The following is a 16602-nucleotide window of genomic DNA, read 5'->3' on the forward strand; positions in this document are numbered from 1 at the left end:
CGGCCCCTGAGACTACAGGCAGAGGAGGGGGCTTCCCCGCTCCTAGATCGCTCTGGGTTGGAAGGGAGCCAAGACATCATTTATCCCACCTCCCTCATCTCGCAGATAAGAAAGGGAACCTGGTGGTGAGAACAGGCACACAGCCAGCTGGTTGCAGGAGCAGGATTTGTACCTGCCTTGACTTCTGTGGTTCCCTCTGGGCTGCGGCAGATCCCCACCCCTGGGCCTTCCAACCACAGCGCCCTCACTCCTGCCTCGGGCTCCAGGTCCTAAACACTCTGAGCAGTGGATCCCGTGGCTTTTTGGTAGGACAGTTACTTACCCCTTTGGAAGAACATCCCTGGAATCTTGTTTCCAAGAAAGGGCAGAATGATCTGTTGGAGCTGGTGTTCCCACGGACCTTAGGGTCAATAAACAATATAAAATTGTGTTTACTTTTCTCTTAAAAAGAGGCATTCCTTTCCCATCCAACTCAAGTTTTGTCAAGAAACAAAAATATAGGCCAGCAAGGATTAAGGGATAAATAATTGTCTGGCAGAACAATGGAGCAATCCATGACTTCAAGGGATGGAATCCACACCAGCCTTGGGAGCTGGGACTTGGCAAGCAAGCCAGAGCCCGGGAACAGGGACGGAGGGCAGGGCGAGGAAAAGGGAGGGAAACGGCTGTGCTGGGGCAGGGCCAGGCGGGGGACGACTCGGGGGACCCGGGGAGGGGTCTGTGGTGTCATCCCACCCCATCTCCAAACCCAGGTGCTCTTGCCGCCCAGAACCCCGGAGCCCGGACTTCCTATCAGCAGGGCCCTGCCTAGGCGCTCAGCTGCCGCGGGTGGGCAGGTTGAGGGGCGCGCGCATCTCCAGCAGGGGCTCGTCTCAGGCTTGGCGCCCCGCTGTCCTGGAGGAACAGTGCAGGGCGGGGGTGGGGGCCTGAGACGTAGACACAGAGGGTCAGGGGTCACGGCAAGACGCACTTCAGACGGGAAGAGTACGAGGCTCGGAGTTCTCTTTGCTTTGGGGAGGAGCCCGCTCACTCGGCCTCCAGAAAGGGATCTCCCCGGTTTGTGGATGTGGAAACTGAGGCCCAAACTGGGAGGCCCAGAGCCGGGGGTCCCAGCCGCCAGCCCCCGGCCCACGCCCGGAGGAGTCAGACGACGACAGGGGTCTGGGGAGGCCCGCGCCCACCGCGCCCGCGCGCTCCGCAGACCCCCGGGCGCAAGGGGCGGACCCCGCGGAGCCGCCGGTAGTCCCGGGTGGGAAGGCGCCGGGTGGGGAGGGCGCGGGCGGAGGAACTGAAGTGACTCAGGCCGGTTCTCAGGCCGGGCCTTTGTTCCCGGGACGCCGACCTTAAAGGGCCAGCGCCCGAGGCAGAAGCGCGCCCGGCGGCCTCCCCCCGCCCCCGCCCCCGCCCCCACTCCCACTCCTCCTGGGGTCGCTCTTGGGCTCCGGGCTCTTGGCAGAAAGTGGGGCGTCCTGCAGGATTCAGGGGTTCATCCAATCGAATCCTCAGGCCATAAGGGAGGGCCCTCAGGTCATTTCAATCATCCCTCTGCCTCAGGGCAGGGCTGCACCTAAAGTAGCTCAGGGGGATTAAGAAAACCCTTTTCCTGCTTTTTAAAGATACTGCCACGGGGCGACCCCTTTCTAGGCAGCGTCTCCCAGGGTCTCCCAGCCATCTGTCTTCTAACCAAGTCCCCACCCTGCAGGGTGACCCACCCACGCAGGCCCCAATATCAGGACTGGATCATTTGCACCCTCATTTGACACGCTTGGTGGGTTTTAGGCCGGCCTGTGCAGACCTGTGAACAGGCTCCCGTCCCGGGCCTCCACGGGGTCCAGGTTTCACACCAGTCCTGTCCTGTCCGAGGATCCCTCGCCACTCCACCCCCCAACGCCGCGCTGCTGGTACCAAAGTTGCTCCTCCGGGCCCTGAGCGCCACCACGCGGACACGGGAGAACGGTGCCCTGGGGGACTTAGAGGGGCCCCTGAGAGCTTCCTGCCACCACTCTCAGTTATAAAGCAGCCTGAACTGGCGCAAATCAAAATAAAAGCAGGCCCTAAATTAAAGAGGAGAGGATGAGGCCTGTCCCCTCCTGTGCTCCCGGGAACCCACATCCTCTGTGAAGCGATGGCCCTGAGATCACTTAACAACCAACGCCCATCAGGTCTATTAAAACCTAGGAACAGCCGTCGTTGCTGAGGCTCTGGAAGACCTGTGCCCGTGATACCCACCTCTGCTACCCCTGCCTCCACTCCCTCTCTGCTGGATGCTCAAAAACAAAACAAAACAACGAAACACCACTAGAGGTTGGGATTGATGGTTACGCCCACTGTTCATATGCAACTTTTCAGAGAAGGGGGTCTCTCCCTGAAGCTTTCTTAGTAATTTCACAGTTTATCAGATCTTGGACTTAGAGCCGGGTTGGGAAGGAGGAGAAAGTGCAAAGCTCGTCACTATGGGCAAACTGGAGGTGGGGGGGGGGGGGGAACAGCGGCAAAGAAGCCCCAGCTCACAGCTGTGCCCGACAGAGGCCTCTGCGTCGTGGAGAGAGCCGGGGGCTGCCCTGTGGACTCATTCTCCTTGTGAGGGCATTTTATACCCAGAACAAAGATTTGCCAGGTAAGCTAGGACCACAGGCTGTAGCCTCAGGGCCGACAGGGACAGTGTGGGCTTCGTGGGGTATTGGCCTTGGGATCCCTGGTCCTAACCAACCAGGCCAGCCAGCTCCAGACAAGCCCAGAATCCAAAAGGGGCAACCAGAGTTCTCTGAGACCTGCCCCATCCAACCACCCGCGCACCCGCCCGCTCAACAGACATCCCGTCCAGGCTGTAGCATCTCTGAGACCTCCCTTCCTCTCCTTTCTCACCCCCATTCTCCTTCATTTCCTTGACAGCCTGACCCTAAATCAAGACCATAACCTTTCAACGGGTCTCCCTGTCTCTGGGCCCTCATGAGCCGCTGCATCCCAGGCGCCATATACTAAATGAATCTCCCTAAAACCTACCCAGGTTCTCTCGAGTGACGGCAGGGTTGCCTACACCATCCAGTCTGAATTTCTTGGTCCAGCGCAGAGGCCCACACCACAGGCACTGCATCGTGACTCTCTCTTTTAGAGTGAGTGACTTCTCAAGAAGAAGAGCTTCGTTTTAATATTTCAAAATCAAATCAAATGTAAATTATGCTTCAATAAATTCTCACCGAAAAGTAATACAAAAACAAACGAAGAGCCTTTGGCCAGTATGTTTTGCTGTGTGCGTGCGTGTGGGCACACAGACGTGTGCCCGAGCAGGGCTGCGGCTCCAGAGCTCCCCGCGAGGGCTGGGTGGGACCCACAGGCAGCTCCTGTTCCATTTGTGAAGCTCTGCACCCCACCTCGGGGCCGCATTGTTCTGGAAGAAGAGGTGCCTTTTCCTTCTCCAGCCAGGCCTCAGAGCTGAGACGCTTTCCTCTTGGGAAAAGAGCCGCCCAAGGCCAGGCCTGGCCCAGGTAAGATGGCGAATAAAATGAGGACTGCTCGTTTACAAGCAGCCCAGGCTCCTCCCTTTTGATGTGTGAAGGTGTGAGGCAGAGTGACCCTCCATGAAATAGAAATTACAGCACAGCATCATTTCCAAGTTCAAACGCACATAAGGGTTTTCTAGCCCACCTCTTTATTCTTTCAGACCACAGCACCGAGAAGGGGGTTACCTGCCCTCATTTCCCACCTGGTGAGGGGAGACCTTTAAAACTCCACTCCTCTTCCCAGCCTCTCAACCACTTTCCTTCCGGAGCCTCCCAGGTAAGCCTGTGTTTTGTCCCCTACAGCCTGGGAACGCCAGCCCCAGGAGGAGCCCACCCATCAACCTGAACCACTATGCCACGGAGAAGAGCGTGGCAGAGAGCATACTGGACGTGGCCCTCTTTGTGTCTAACGCCACGCAGCTGAAAGCGGTGCTGGAGCAGGGGCCGTCCTGTCATCACTACACCACCCTCGTCACCCTCGTCAGCATCTCTCTGCTTCTGCAGGTGGTCATTGGAATCCTCCTCATGGTCATTGGTGAGGAGTCCAGGCCTAGAGTTGGCCTCGGGGTGGGGGGGTGCCCCCCCCCCCGGTGGGAAGAAAAGCCTAAGTGCCTCCCTGTCACACCCTGCATTTGCACAGGCCACCTTCTCAGCCATAAGCTGCTGTTAGCCCTGTGCACCTTCAAATGCCCAAGTAACAACCACACAGTGCAGGCAGGCACCCTGTCCCACCTCCTGGTATCCCATCTAGTGGCCACTCCATAATACCTGCTGAATGACTATGCTCACTAACTCATAGCAGCGTTCCTTTGAGCCTCTTGTGCGAGCGTGCATCCCTACCCTCAGAAGACCCAGTATAACTTTGCAAATCCCGGCTCTATTGAGTGCCACATGGATAGCCCACACTGGTCAGCTGGGGAGAAAGCATCTCAGCACAGTGGCTGCCACCTCCCTTGATTTCTGAGGGACCAGACTTTCTCTGGACTCTAGCAGCTGTGGTGGGGGAAGCTCCAGGCTGTGGCCACCGCCCCCCGCAGACACTTACCTGCCACTCCCCCTTCTCCACAGCTCGACTGAACCTCAACGAGGTAGAAAAGCTGGCGACTAAACCAGCTCAACAATGCAGCCGCCACCTTGGTCTTCATCACCGTCGTCATCAACGTCTTCATCAAGGCCTTCGGGGCACAGAAGACTGGGTTCCTGGCTGCCAGGACCTCAAGGACCCCTCTCTGAACACAGCCTAGAAGGCAGGTGAGGGAGGATGGGAGGTCCCCAGGTGGCGCTTCTCACCTCTGGGGCTTTGGGCTGGGAGAGAGAGAGCCTTGCCAAGCAAAAGGGGAAGACCTGGGGCAGGGACGGGCTCTTGGAGAAGAGCTTGGCTTGGGACTCCCCAAGGTCCCCTTGTGCTCTCTCTTCTTAGGCTGGGCTTCTCTCCAGCCTGGGCTGGGTGGAGGCTGTGGTTAGTGGGGGGAAGAGGGAGATGTGGGTTTTCTCTTTGGCACTGTCCAGCAGCCCATACAGCTCCAATCGTGGTCCACGGGCCAGCAGCGTCAACAAAACCACTGGGAACTGGCCGGCAGTGCAGAGCCTCAGGTCCCGCTTCAGATTCAGATCCGAACCCGTACCTGCGTCCTGAGAAGCCTGCCAGGGCAATCGTGGGACACTTAAGCCTGAGGCACTGGTCTGACCTGCCCTCCTCACCATCTCTCTGCTTCCCTACAGGTTCTGGGCCGGCCACTGCTTCCTGCTCTCTCCCCCGCTGATCTGCCAGGCTGATGGGCACAGTCCACAGCCCCTGGGAGAGCTCCTGGAAGGGCAACGTAGATACCCTTGCTTCCTACCCTCGGCCCTGGAACAAAGATGGGCCCTTTTACCAGCTTAAGTGAACTCTTCTCGGCCTGGTGTCCTGAGCTCGGACTAGGGTACCACCCACCTTCCTCCTGGCAGCATCTCCTGTACCTCAGGCATGCATACCGAAGGCTGGGCCTGCCCAGCTTAAGGACTTTGGTTCTGACCCCACCCCATTCCTCCGCTCTGCTCCAGGCCTGTTTTCCCTTTCTGTGGGATGGAATGATTTCTCTTTATAAAGGTTTCTGCAAATCCACCGTGAGTCAGTTTTTCCGTCTTCAGTTGGGGAGGCTCGAGCACCCGGGCTGCTCTCTCCGTGTCCTAGAAACGGCTCAAAGGTGCAAGCCCTAGCCCGGAGGGAGAAGAGGCTTTTAAGTCATTCCCTCTCCTCTGGGTCCTGCTGAGTCAAATTTCCCGGCCGAGTGCCTTGGGCTAATTACCATCTGCTGCATCAGTGGCAGACGAGTCATTTCTGGATTGGTGTGTGTGCGCATGGTGCTTTTTGAGAACCTACTATAGGCTGCCCCAGCTTTCATAGCAGCATCTTCTCTTGGGCATGAGTTTAAGGAATACAAACTAATTTTGATCTCTGCCTAGACCAAATATGACTAGGACAGTACCTTTGTACCTGTAAAGCAGCAACAGGGCACCCCCAGCTCAAACAGAAATGACTTTTAGATTGTCTGCTCTTTTATTTTTATTTATTTATTTTAACATTTTATTTATTTATTTGGCCGCGTCGGGTCTTAGTTGCGGCACGCAGGATCTTCATTGCGGCGCGCGGGCTGCTCTCTAGTTGTGGCACGCGGACTCCAGAGCCCGTAGGCTCACTAGTTGCAGCACGTGGGCTTAGTTGCCCCGTGGCATGTGGGATCTTAGTTCCCCGACCAGGGATCGAACCCGCGTCCCCTGCGTTGCAAGGTGGATTCTTAACCACTGGACCACCCAGGAAGTCCCTATCTGCTCTCTTAGAATAAGCCACACCTCAGTTTCTCTCCACTGTTTACCCAGCCATCCTGTGTCCACCATCCTTTATCAACTGAAACCACCAACCTCCATGAATCTAGTGCTCAGAAAATGCTTCTCAGACAGGAACCAGGTACGCCCCTTCAAGTAAACCACAGCCCAGGGAGGGTTGACCCCACCCCCCAGGCGGTGAAGAGTGGAGGGTCCCTGGCACATCCGTCAGAGGCTTGACAGCTGCAGGACGGCGACGTGAACCCTGGGCCCACCCCTCTCCCACCCTGATGGGCCAGAGGAAAACACAAGAGCGTTTTGTTTTCTGAGAAGATGCTGTATTCAATGCTTTCCCTCCCCCCACCGTACACATTTCCCTACAGAGTAGGGGCCATGCCAGGCCCTCTCCATTAAGGCAGGCGGTGTGGAGGTAACAAACATCAAACACAAGGCACTGGCTGGGGCAGGGGGGGCTGGGCGGGCTCCCGTCGTCAGGAGGGGTGAAGCGGGAGGGCTGTCTGGGTAGATTCGGACCTTGCAGGGCGATGCCCAGGGATACGAGCAGCCCCAGAAAGCAAGCTGGCACCGCAGCCAGCCAACTGCAGCTCTCGCCTACTCCCTACAGCCCTTTTCCCAAGGCACGGAGCCTGAGCAGGAACCATAAAACGCCACGGCCTGAGGGCAGATACGGCCTCCGCCAACCACAGTCTATGAATTGAAAAGTCTGTGTCCTTCCTGATTTCTTAAGAGGGAGGCAGGGATTCTCTTCAACCTCCAGAAGGTTCTCGAGGGGCTCCATTCTCCCATACGCCAAGTTCATGCTCTTGGTGAATGCAGGGCCCACCAAGTAGACCCAAGTAGACTTGGACTCCGCCACAGCACAGAGCCTGGGCCCAGCCGACTGGCCCCCTGGGCCCTGCTGCACCTCCCCCTACGCCCTTCCTCACAGACACTGGGCTTCGAGATGCAGTGTCCGATGACCGTTGGTGAAGCAGAGTAGCGGCAGAGGCAGCAGTAGTAGAAAAATCCCCAGCCGTGACGGCGTCTGGGATCATTAGTGCAAGGTACGTCTGTGATCGTAGGTGACAGAGAGGGTGCCCCAGACTATGAAGGTCAAGGGCTGTGTTCCCTGAAACGGCTTCGCTTTTCATCCTCCGGCCCTGCTCCCTTCCACGTGAGGAAGTAGTTCAGAGCGATCCCCTCACCTCCCCAGACCTTCCCCCCACCGGGTCCCTGTTCCCTAGTTCCGGGTGTCTTCCTCGTCTTCCCCACCTGGCCGGCCTGGGGCCCTCTCTGCAGGAGGGAGCTGGGCTGTGAGGACTCAAGCTGCCCACTTCCCTTCTCATCCCTTCCCGCTGGATCCCACCCCTCCTCTCCTCCTCTCCTGGCTCTGCTTCACATGGTCCCCAAGGCCCAGCTCACAGGCCGCTGGGACAGAAAGGGGCTTCTCGTCCCTGCCTTCCCCACCTTGCCCATGATACACGGCCTATTCACCCAACACCAGGGGGCCAGGAGCCCCCTGCCCATCGGTTCCCCGGCTCCCAACCCCCCATGGCACCGGGAAGAGGATGCCAGTCTGGAGTTAGTGCCGCCTGGAGGGTAAGGTTAATGCCCTAATTGGTGGCCAGCTGTCGGGTGGCCACCTGGGAGAGATATGCGTGTCCTGGAGCCACACGCCTGCGGGAGAGCTGAGAACGACTCCACGTGAGGCCAGCTCCTCGGTTACCAATCAGCTGTTGGTCAAGGACCGAGCGACGCACCTGTGGGTCTGAGGTATGCGGGGGCCCCCCTAAATGCACGACTCTGCCCCCTCACAGTCAATGCTGGATCTGGACAGGTACAGTTTTGGTTTTCTGTTAAAAAAATAAAAACCCCAATAAAATACGTCCAATAGGAGAGCTTCCCAGTCCACGGCCACTGCCCCCTGAGGGGCCCAGGGTGGACGCTGGAAGGCACCTCCCGGTCAGGGTGGTGTTGCCCAGGTAGGGCTTTCCTTCCTCAACCCGGTTCCGCGGCCCGTCCCAGGAGCTGTCCCGTCTCTTTCCCATCTTCTGGCCCCGGAGGCCCAGAGGTGGGGAGAGGCCTTGGCCTCCTCCCATGGAGGACAGCTGCCGGCGCAGGGGGTGTCGGCTCGGAGGCCCCTCGGGCCCAGCGCGGCCCCTGCTCCCCTCCTTCCTTCCCTCCGGCAGCAAGCGGGCACTGGCCAGGCCACCGTGGTGCAGGGGCCGGAAGCGGTGGGTCCAGCGGGCCACCCCCGGGGTTACGGCGTCTTCATCTGGCGGCGGTTCCACATGCCTCGCTTGGAATGGAAGTGATGGAAGAAATTCCGGAGGGAGAGACGCTCCACTTCCAGGCCTGCTTGGAGGATCCTGGGTGGGAAGGGGCGGGATAAGCAACAGGTGCACAGAGGCGGGGGTGGGGAGGGGGGCCCCCCGAGGAGCCTGCCTTCCACGTCTCCGCCAGGCCCTGTCACTGTCACCCTCTGGCTACTCCCCAAGGGGCAGGGGAGTGGGTGGGGCAAGCAAAGAGAGCCAAAGGGCCTGGGCTGGAAGCCCAGCTCCGGACCTATGAGGCACGGCATCTTTCAGAGCCTCTCCCTCTACAAAGGATAGCGATGGGCTGGGTACGGCGAGGGTGAGGCGAGGACCAGTGATGATGGAGGCGGGGGTCAGGGGTGGAGGGTGGAGGCCACAGAGCAGACCTCACCCATCCCTCCCCGCCCCCTTTCCATATACATGGCCTGTTAGGAGGCCTGAGCTTCCAGCAGGTGGAAATAACTGGAATTTGGAGCCGTTTCTCTCTCCTCGGGCTTCAGAGGAGGCAGGGAGGTCCAGAACTGGTCGAGGTCTGCCTCTTCGCAGCGGTGGGGGTAACACCAGCCTAGGCTTCTGTCCACCTTGGGGTCTGACTGACAGAGCTTTACGGGAGCTGCGTTATCTAATACAAGCTCCCTCACCCTCCCTCCTTTGCACCTTAAATTCCCTTAGTTTTGTCACCTTCCCTCCTGCCTGCTCTCTAGGGAAAAAACAAACAGACCAGGTTGTTAAGCCTCCAACAGTCATAGCTGTGAGATTTGAGGCAAGTTGTTAACTTCTCCCCAAGGCTCAGTTTTCTCATCTGGAGAACGGAGACAATCACACCTACCTCACAGAGGTCTGGGGCGCAATAAAGGAGGTGATGGATGTAAATCACCTGCCAAGTACAGGCGCCCAGTGATTGGTGGGTGAGGAAGTGCCCTGTCTCTCAGGAAGAAGAGTGTATCTTCCCTGTCAAGGTCCCCTCTCTCCCGGAGCCCCTGGCCTTGCCTGTCCACCTCCTCTGGGCACTGTTCCAGCAATTACACCCTTTCTCTCTTGGATTTTTCCCCTCTCCCTCCTTTGCCCCCACCCCTCAAGCTCAAATCTCAAGGGATCATCCGCCTCCCCTTCCCTTCTCTTGGCAATAAATTCTTGAAGGAGGAATCTCAGGCTAAGCCTCCACTTCCTTGCCACCCACATGCTCTGAAATCCCCTCACCCTGGGGTCCCACCAGCCTGCTCTCTGCTGCAACCCTTCTTCCCACCGCTCCCTGCCGCCGGCTGGTCCTGCCTCTTCTTTACGTACCACAGACCCTGTCCTCCTCCCCCAAACTCCCTTCTGCCAGGTTCCAGGGACCCAGAACCTCCTGGATACCTGTTGCCCTTTAATGGTCCACACTGGCTCTTTTCCTGACCCTCTGCCGGGTCTCTTATCCACCGCCACAAGCTCAGCCTCCTCCCCAGCCGTGTTTTCCCGAGTGGGCAGGTGGGAGCCTTGCCGAGAACAGTACCACTCACATCCACACAGCTCGGAGCCTGTGTTCTTCCCCCCGACAGTCTGCCAGGCACCCACCACGCCCGCCCTGTGACACAGGCAGAGGCGGTATCCCCTCCAATAGATCCAGTCTCGGCGAGGGAAGGAATCTGACCCCCAAGAGGCGGTGCTGGGCCTGGGGGGGATCTAGCCCTGCCCCCACCCAGGGCCCCTCCCCCAGGTCTCTCAGGTGCCCTCGCTCCCCACGCACCTGTCCAACAGCTCCCAGTCCTCTCCACCCCAGCGGTCTCGGAACTCCTTGGTGTTCATGCCCCCGATCCTGTCCAGGTCTGACTTGTAGATGCCGAGCAGCCCAAAGCCATTCACCTCCCAGTAGCCTGTGGACAGACAAGCCCCAGATGAGCTGACCCAGGGCCAGGAGGACAGAGAAGGCCGAAAGCTCTCATCTGCACGAGCCCCTCGCCTATGTGCGGGGGGAAGCCCCCGGAGCTAAGGTTCCGGGTCCAGGGGAGGCAGCAGTCCTACCAGGGAGGGACCAAGGGCCGGCGACAGCCCTACAGGAGGCTCTGACGGCAGCAGCCCCCGAGGGCACAGCCTTGCGCCGGGTGGGGAATCTTCCTCCCATCTTTGTATCCTCACACAGCACGCCGTCTGGCACATAGTAAGTGCTTAATAAAGGTCTGATGAACAAAAGAAGGGGAAGATGAGGCGGGAAATGTTCATCGCTGCTGCTGCTGCTGCGTCAGCTCAGCCCTGGGGCACTTCTCTGCGGTCTGTCCAGCAGGGGGGGGCGGGGGGCAGCAGAGGAGCGGAAGGGGAGGGTGGGGGAGGGGTGCTGCCATTGTAGACACGAATATTTCCAGCTCTGGGTTAAGAAGCAAGACAGAGAGGCCTTTCCTACCCTCCCCAGCCCAGCACAGGCTCACCCTCAGGCCACCGGGGAGTGGCGCCGCAGTGCAGCCTCATGACCATGGGGGCGAAGGCCATCTTGCCCTCCACACAGTGCTTCCGGATGGTATCGATGATTCCAGCTGGGAAGTGGATGTGGAGGTCACAGAGGAAGATGATGCTGTGCGGGTCCTGGGGACAGAGGTGGGAGGGTCAGCAGCCCCTACAGACCACGGCGAGGAGGCCAGGCCGCTCTCTAGGGCAATCCTCAGGCTCTTTCCCATTTCAATGACTGACAAACTTGCGTGAAACAAATTGTTGGATGGGTTTCCAGGGTACTGGGCATCAGGGCACAGTTCTCACCATGAGAGAGGGAATCCCAACTGCTCCCCGACCTTTCACGGACTCTGAGGACCCCGCATGAACGCTCCCACCCTGGTACCGGCCCTGTGGCGCAGCAGAGAGCACCCTGTGTCCTCGTCCCTTCCTCCCCGAGGAGCCGGCCGTCTGTGCGTCTCTTCAGCAGCCTTAGTCACGTCTCTCAGGCAGCTTACCTTCACCAGGTCCACGCCAGCCTGAAGCCCGGCTGAGCGTTCGAAGTTCCCACTTAGCTTCATGTACTGGTAGCTGCGGGGAGAGCAGAGAGGGGCTGAGCCTCAGAACCCGGCTGTGGCAGTCCCAGGTGGAAGCTGGCAGGCAGAGAAGAGGTGGTGCGTGCACCTGGGATGGGCCTACGGGCGGGCGGGTGCGGCCTCCGGGAAGAGCTAGAGGCTGGGGATCAGGGAAGCTGGCGGGGCTTCAGGAAGAAGTGGCTCAGGCTGTGCCGTGCCGAGAACACCCTCACCTCCGCAGCCTGGACCTTCGCAGGGCCATCTCGACGTCCATGTCCTCGCTGCTGTAGTCGGTGATGATGATGTTGAAGTGCGGGTCGCCGGTGACACCGAACAGGGTCTCCATGTCTCTGATGAATTGCTGCACCCAGCGCGCCTGGTTCTTTACTGCCCGGTGGGGCAGGCGGAGTGGGCGGGGAGAAAGAAGCAGAGGTAACGCAAAGGAGGGCACCTCCACTCCCGGTTCCTGCGTGCTCAGGAGTCCCATCAGACTTTTGCTGAGGGTAATGCGGCTACGGGAAAGGTCAGCAGAGCAGCGGGGGACGGAGGGTAGAGGGAGAGCTCACCGTTACAGGGGCCTCCACACCACCACCCCCCCACCCCCCGCAGAGCCTCCCAGGGAGGGCTCTGCGAGAAGGGCGGGGGCTTGTCATCAGCTCATCCTGGTAACCCTCCTGGGCTCTCACACTCAAACCTTCTAGCTGTCCATCTTACGGTCATCCTTCACGTTGTGTCTGACCCCACGGCTACACTCCTTGACAGGCTCCCCTCTTGCTATAAAAACCAGCCAGTCTGCCCTCCCTGTCGCACTGCCCCAGGCCAGCAGCCCCGGCTGATTTTCACGTCCACCCCTGAATGCTGGGTCAGTAAGAAGAGCCGCTGGCCTATGAGTCAGCGTCCTTCCCAGCTGCAGCCCTGACTGCCCACATGACCTCACACTAGTTACTTTTCTCCTGTGAGCCCGTTTTCTGAAGTGGCCTCTCCCACAAGTTCTTGTGGAATCACATCGGGGAGCAGAGACCGGGTGCTCGTGATCACGTGAGGCCCCTGCTCCGCGGACAGCGCCCAGGTGGCAGGAGGCTCACCCGGCACAACGAAGTGGACCACGGCGTGGTGGTTCCAGGAGAAGCCCTGGGGCCAGCACAGCTTGGGCTCCGGGGCCCGGGCACTCAGGACATGTCTCTGACGGTCGTGTGGGCTCCACACCAGGCCTTGCAGGTTCCGGGCCTCGGCCTCTTCCCCACCAGCGGCATCAATGCCCTGCCTGCCACGCGTGGACACGAACTCCGAGAGCCGCACCAGGTGCTGGCCTCGTTCCAGCAGCTCAAGCTCCAGCAGGTAGCGGCCCCCACGGAGGTGGTCCTGACGCTTCTCCACGTTCACGATGCGCCGCAGCTGGTACCTCCTGGCGGAAAGGGTGCGGGGCTTGGGTCACCCTTCCCGCATGTGGGAGCAAGGCCAGTCGTCAGGAGACCTTGGTCTTCGCCCAGCTTTGCTGTTGGTTAACATGCTTGCGTGATGCTTACCTGCTCCAGTGAGCACTGCTGCCATCTTTAAAAATGCACCTATTGGGGCTTCCCTGGTGGCGCAGTGGTTGGGAGTCCGCCTGCCGATGCAGGGGACGCGGGTTCGTGCCCCGGTCCGGGAAGATCCCACATGCCGCGAAGCGGCTGGGCCCGTGAGCCATGGCCGCTGAGCCTGCGCGTCTGGAGCCTGTGCTCCGCAACGGGAGAGGCCACAACAGTGAGAGAGGCCCGCGTACCGCAAAAACAAAACAAAACAAAATGCACCTATTGGGCTTCCCTGGTGGCGCAGTGGTTGAGAATCCGCCTGCCAATGCAGGGGACACGGGTACAAGCCCTGGTCCGGGAAGATCCCACGTGCCATGGAGCAATTAAGCCCATGAGCCACAACTACTGAAGCCAACGCGCCTAGAGCCTGTGCTCCGCAACAAGAGAAGCCACCGCAACGAGAAGCCCACGCACGGCAACGAAGAGTAGCCCCCACTCGCCGCAACTAGAGAAAGCCCGCGCAGCAACAAAGACCTAATGCAGCCAAAAATAAAATTAATTAATTAATTAAAAAAAAATAAAAGCGATAAAAACGTTCTGGAATCACGTAGTGGTGGTGGCTGCACAACATCCTGAATACACTTAAAAACCACTGAATCGTACACTCCAGAATGGTGAACTGAATGGTATGAGCCTTTTTGTTTTGTTTTGTTTTGTTTTTGCGGTACGCAGGCCTCTCACTGCTGTGGCCTCTCCCGCTGCAGAGCACAGGCTCCGGATGCGCAGGCCCAGCGGCCATGGCTCACGGGCCCAGCCGCTCCGCGGCATGTGGGATCTTCCCGGACCGGGGCACGAACCGGTGTCCCCTGCATCGGCAGGCGGACTCTCAACCACTGTGCCACCAGGGAAGCTCGGTATGTGCCTTTTATCTCAACTAGAAAAATGTTGGTAGGTTGAATGAATGAATGAAAGAACAGAGCACTCATCCATGCCTTCTGCCCCCGCCCTTCTAGCCCACATCTGGGTCTCAAGGTGTCTTTTTAGCCCCAGTTTTGCCTGTCCCATCTCTTTACCAGCTCCCTCCCTGAGAGCCTTCCCAGTGTTCAGCCTGTGTCCTGGGCCAGGCCCCAGGGATCTCAGACCTTGCCTGATGGTGGGACCGAGACCTGACAGGCACTCATCCTCCCAGGCGCCTGCGGCCAGGGCCCCCCCCTGCCCAGCCCACGAGAGCCCTTTACCTTACCCCCGGCTGCGCTGGTTAAGCTTCTTCAAGAAGACCCGCGTGACCTCGAGCGCCTCCTGCTCGGGAAGCAGCAGGTTGCCAGACGTGTTACAGCTCAGGTCAATCCAGTCGGTCCGCAGGGCTTGGAAGTCGAGGTTGCCGGCACTGAAGGTCTGGTCCCAGTTCACCACCGGGTCGAACATGGACAGGTATTCCAACACCTCCCTCACCTCCTCCTCCTCTTCTTCCCCCTCGTCCTCTCCCTCCGCTCGTCCTTCCTGGCCGCCAGCTGCGGCCAACACCTCCTCCGCCTCCTTAGGCCAAGCCCTCCTGGGGTCCAGAGGCTCCGTCCTGTCGCCCCTTCTCTGCTTTGCAATGTATGACTCAACTTGACTCAGCCACTGGGACTGCCCCAGCGTCTTCCCGGGGTTGCCACCTGCGGGTCTGGGCCTCTTCACTGGAGGCGGGTGCCCTGCTGGGCGTCCCGGGGGCCACTTGTCAGGATGCCGTGGAGCCTGGTGGGGCTCGGGGTTGGGCTTCCTGGCCTCCTTCTCTGCTGGCTGGGCCGGGATGGCGCTGGTCCTTGCTGGGAAGGGGGCTGTGGAGTTCTGCGTGGGAGGGGGCACCACCAGGCCCCCCTGCGGCCGAACCAGAAGCCTCCGCAGGCTTCGGAGGCGGCGGTTGGTGGCGTCCTGCCCGGGGGCCGTCGGGGGCCCTTGCTTCCCCTCTGGTGTCCTGGCGTTCTGGCCGTCAGGGGCAGGGGTGTCCTCTGCCGCTTCTCCGTACTGGGATTCTTCTAGAAGGCCTTCCTCGGAACCTGCTGTCAACAATCATCCCTCGCGTGGGGTTTCAACCTCTCCCCAACAAGATCCACGAGACGGCTGAGGACCAGTGGGTGTGCCAGCGGGGGTCCCTGGCGGGGCCTGCACTGGGCCCGGGGTGAGTTACTCAACCTCAGCTAAAGCCAGGGTCTCCCTCTTCCATAGGGTTGTTGTCAAGAGTGAGTGACACGAAGGACAGAAAGCGCTAGCCGGGGCCTGGCACATGCAGGGACCCAGCAGATAGCCCCACTTAGTCCCCAGTACTGCAAGGAGAGAGGCCACAGGAAGACAGTGCTTCTGCACAGCAGAGCTTCCCTAATGATGGGCCGGGGTAGCGAGGCCCTCGGACAGTTCAGGTAGCGTCCCCCATGGCCCTTCGTCCTCTACATGTGCCTTGGAAAGGAAGAGGGGGGAGAAGGGCTCCTCCCCCCACCCTTGGGGCTGGGGGGAAGGGCTGTGGGGTTTGCATTCTAAGCTCCTGCGGGGGGAGGGCGGCTCGGCTGTCACTCTGTACCTGGCTGCTCCGGCCCGTGCTTCGGAGGCTGGTCAATCTTGATGTAGTCCTGAAAGTTGAGCCTGCAGGAGTGAGGGAGGCTGGCATGGGCACCCTGCAGGCCATGGCGGGGGCGGGAGGGGCGGCCTGAGGTCACGCCCGGCTGGGGGTGCAGGGGGGGAGGCTGCGTGTGTGCACGTGTGCTTGTGTGAAGCACCCAGGAAGCGCCACGGCTCCTTGGTGGAGGGTCTCTGTGGCCCTTCTGGTACAGGCAGCCCTCCCGGCTGCTGCCCCATCAGTGTCTCACCTGTCCTGGTAGTAGGAGTTTTCCTGGTAGAAGCACTTATTATGGGTCTCCATGTGGCTCAGGCGGGTGTAGTCATTGGGGTAAACAAAGGACAGGTGAACCTGGAGGCGGAGAGCAGGGCTGCTGTGGACACAGCACCTGGATTCCACCCCACCCCTGACGTGCCGTCCCCTGGGCTCTGGACTGAACGTGCCCGGGTCAAGCTCCCCGTGTGCACATCCCAGCCTCCTGCCCTGGCTCGTTCTCCGCAGCGGCAGCCGGGGCCACCCCTCCACCCCGCCCCTCCTGCGGCCTTGCCCTCTCCTGCCACCTCCCACAGGCCTCGGCCACCAAAAGCCTTCTCAGCCCTGCCCCACGGCTGCCCCCAGCCTCTCCCGCCGTCACCTCTGGACCCAGGGGCGCAGCAGGATCCTGCCCCTGCGGCTTCCGTGCGGGCTAGGGGTTCTCTAAGGCAGAGCTCCACCTCACCAGCGCCTTGTCTATAAGTTTAATAAATACCGCCACCCTCGGGGCGGAGGGTGGGAGGCCTCAGCCAGGCCTCCCCGCACAGCTCCGGGCCCGCAGGGCAGCCCATCCGGGCCAGGCACAGCGAAATGCCGGTTCTCTGGGCCCCAGGAGGCATCCCACCCGCTGGCGTGTGGAGTGGGGAGGAG

The 16602-nt window shown here is 60.0% G+C and overlaps 2 protein-coding genes across 3 annotated transcripts in view; one reads left to right on the forward strand and one right to left on the reverse strand.

Annotated features, from left to right (window-relative positions):
- Window positions 1-2453: 2453 nt before the first annotated feature.
- Window positions 2454-4733, forward strand: NINJ2 (ninjurin 2; the record flags this gene model as incomplete). Its single annotated transcript, XM_082849510.1, is given in 4 exon segments — window positions 2454-2468; window positions 3804-4035; window positions 4569-4596; window positions 4598-4733. Coding segments are annotated over 4 exon segments (411 nt in total).
- A 3832-nt stretch (window positions 4734-8565) lies between these two features.
- The window catches only part of B4GALNT3 (beta-1,4-N-acetyl-galactosaminyltransferase 3), a gene marked incomplete at both ends in the record, with an annotated part of 91785 nt that continues 83748 nt past the window's right edge, over window positions 8566-16602 (reverse strand). Inside the window, 9 exons of one of the 2 annotated variants that reach the window (XM_082850735.1) lie at window positions 8566-8674; window positions 10347-10473; window positions 11023-11176; window positions 11539-11611; window positions 11829-11982; window positions 12681-13000; window positions 14350-15145; window positions 15664-15725; window positions 15950-16050. In XM_082850735.1, the coding sequence (XP_082706861.1) occupies window positions 8566-8674; window positions 10347-10473; window positions 11023-11176; window positions 11539-11611; window positions 11829-11982; window positions 12681-13000; window positions 14350-15145; window positions 15664-15725; window positions 15950-16050 (1896 nt within the window). Of the gene's footprint in view, window positions 8675-10346; window positions 10474-11022; window positions 11177-11538; window positions 11612-11828; window positions 11983-12680; window positions 13001-14349; window positions 15149-15663; window positions 15726-15949; window positions 16051-16602 lie in introns of both variants that reach the window. The other variant, XM_082850734.1, reaches the window with a different exon arrangement.

This window comes from Leucopleurus acutus, assembly GCF_964270905.1.
Source record: "Leucopleurus acutus genome assembly, chromosome: 11".
Taxonomy (NCBI): domain Eukaryota; kingdom Metazoa; phylum Chordata; class Mammalia; order Artiodactyla; family Delphinidae; genus Leucopleurus; species Leucopleurus acutus.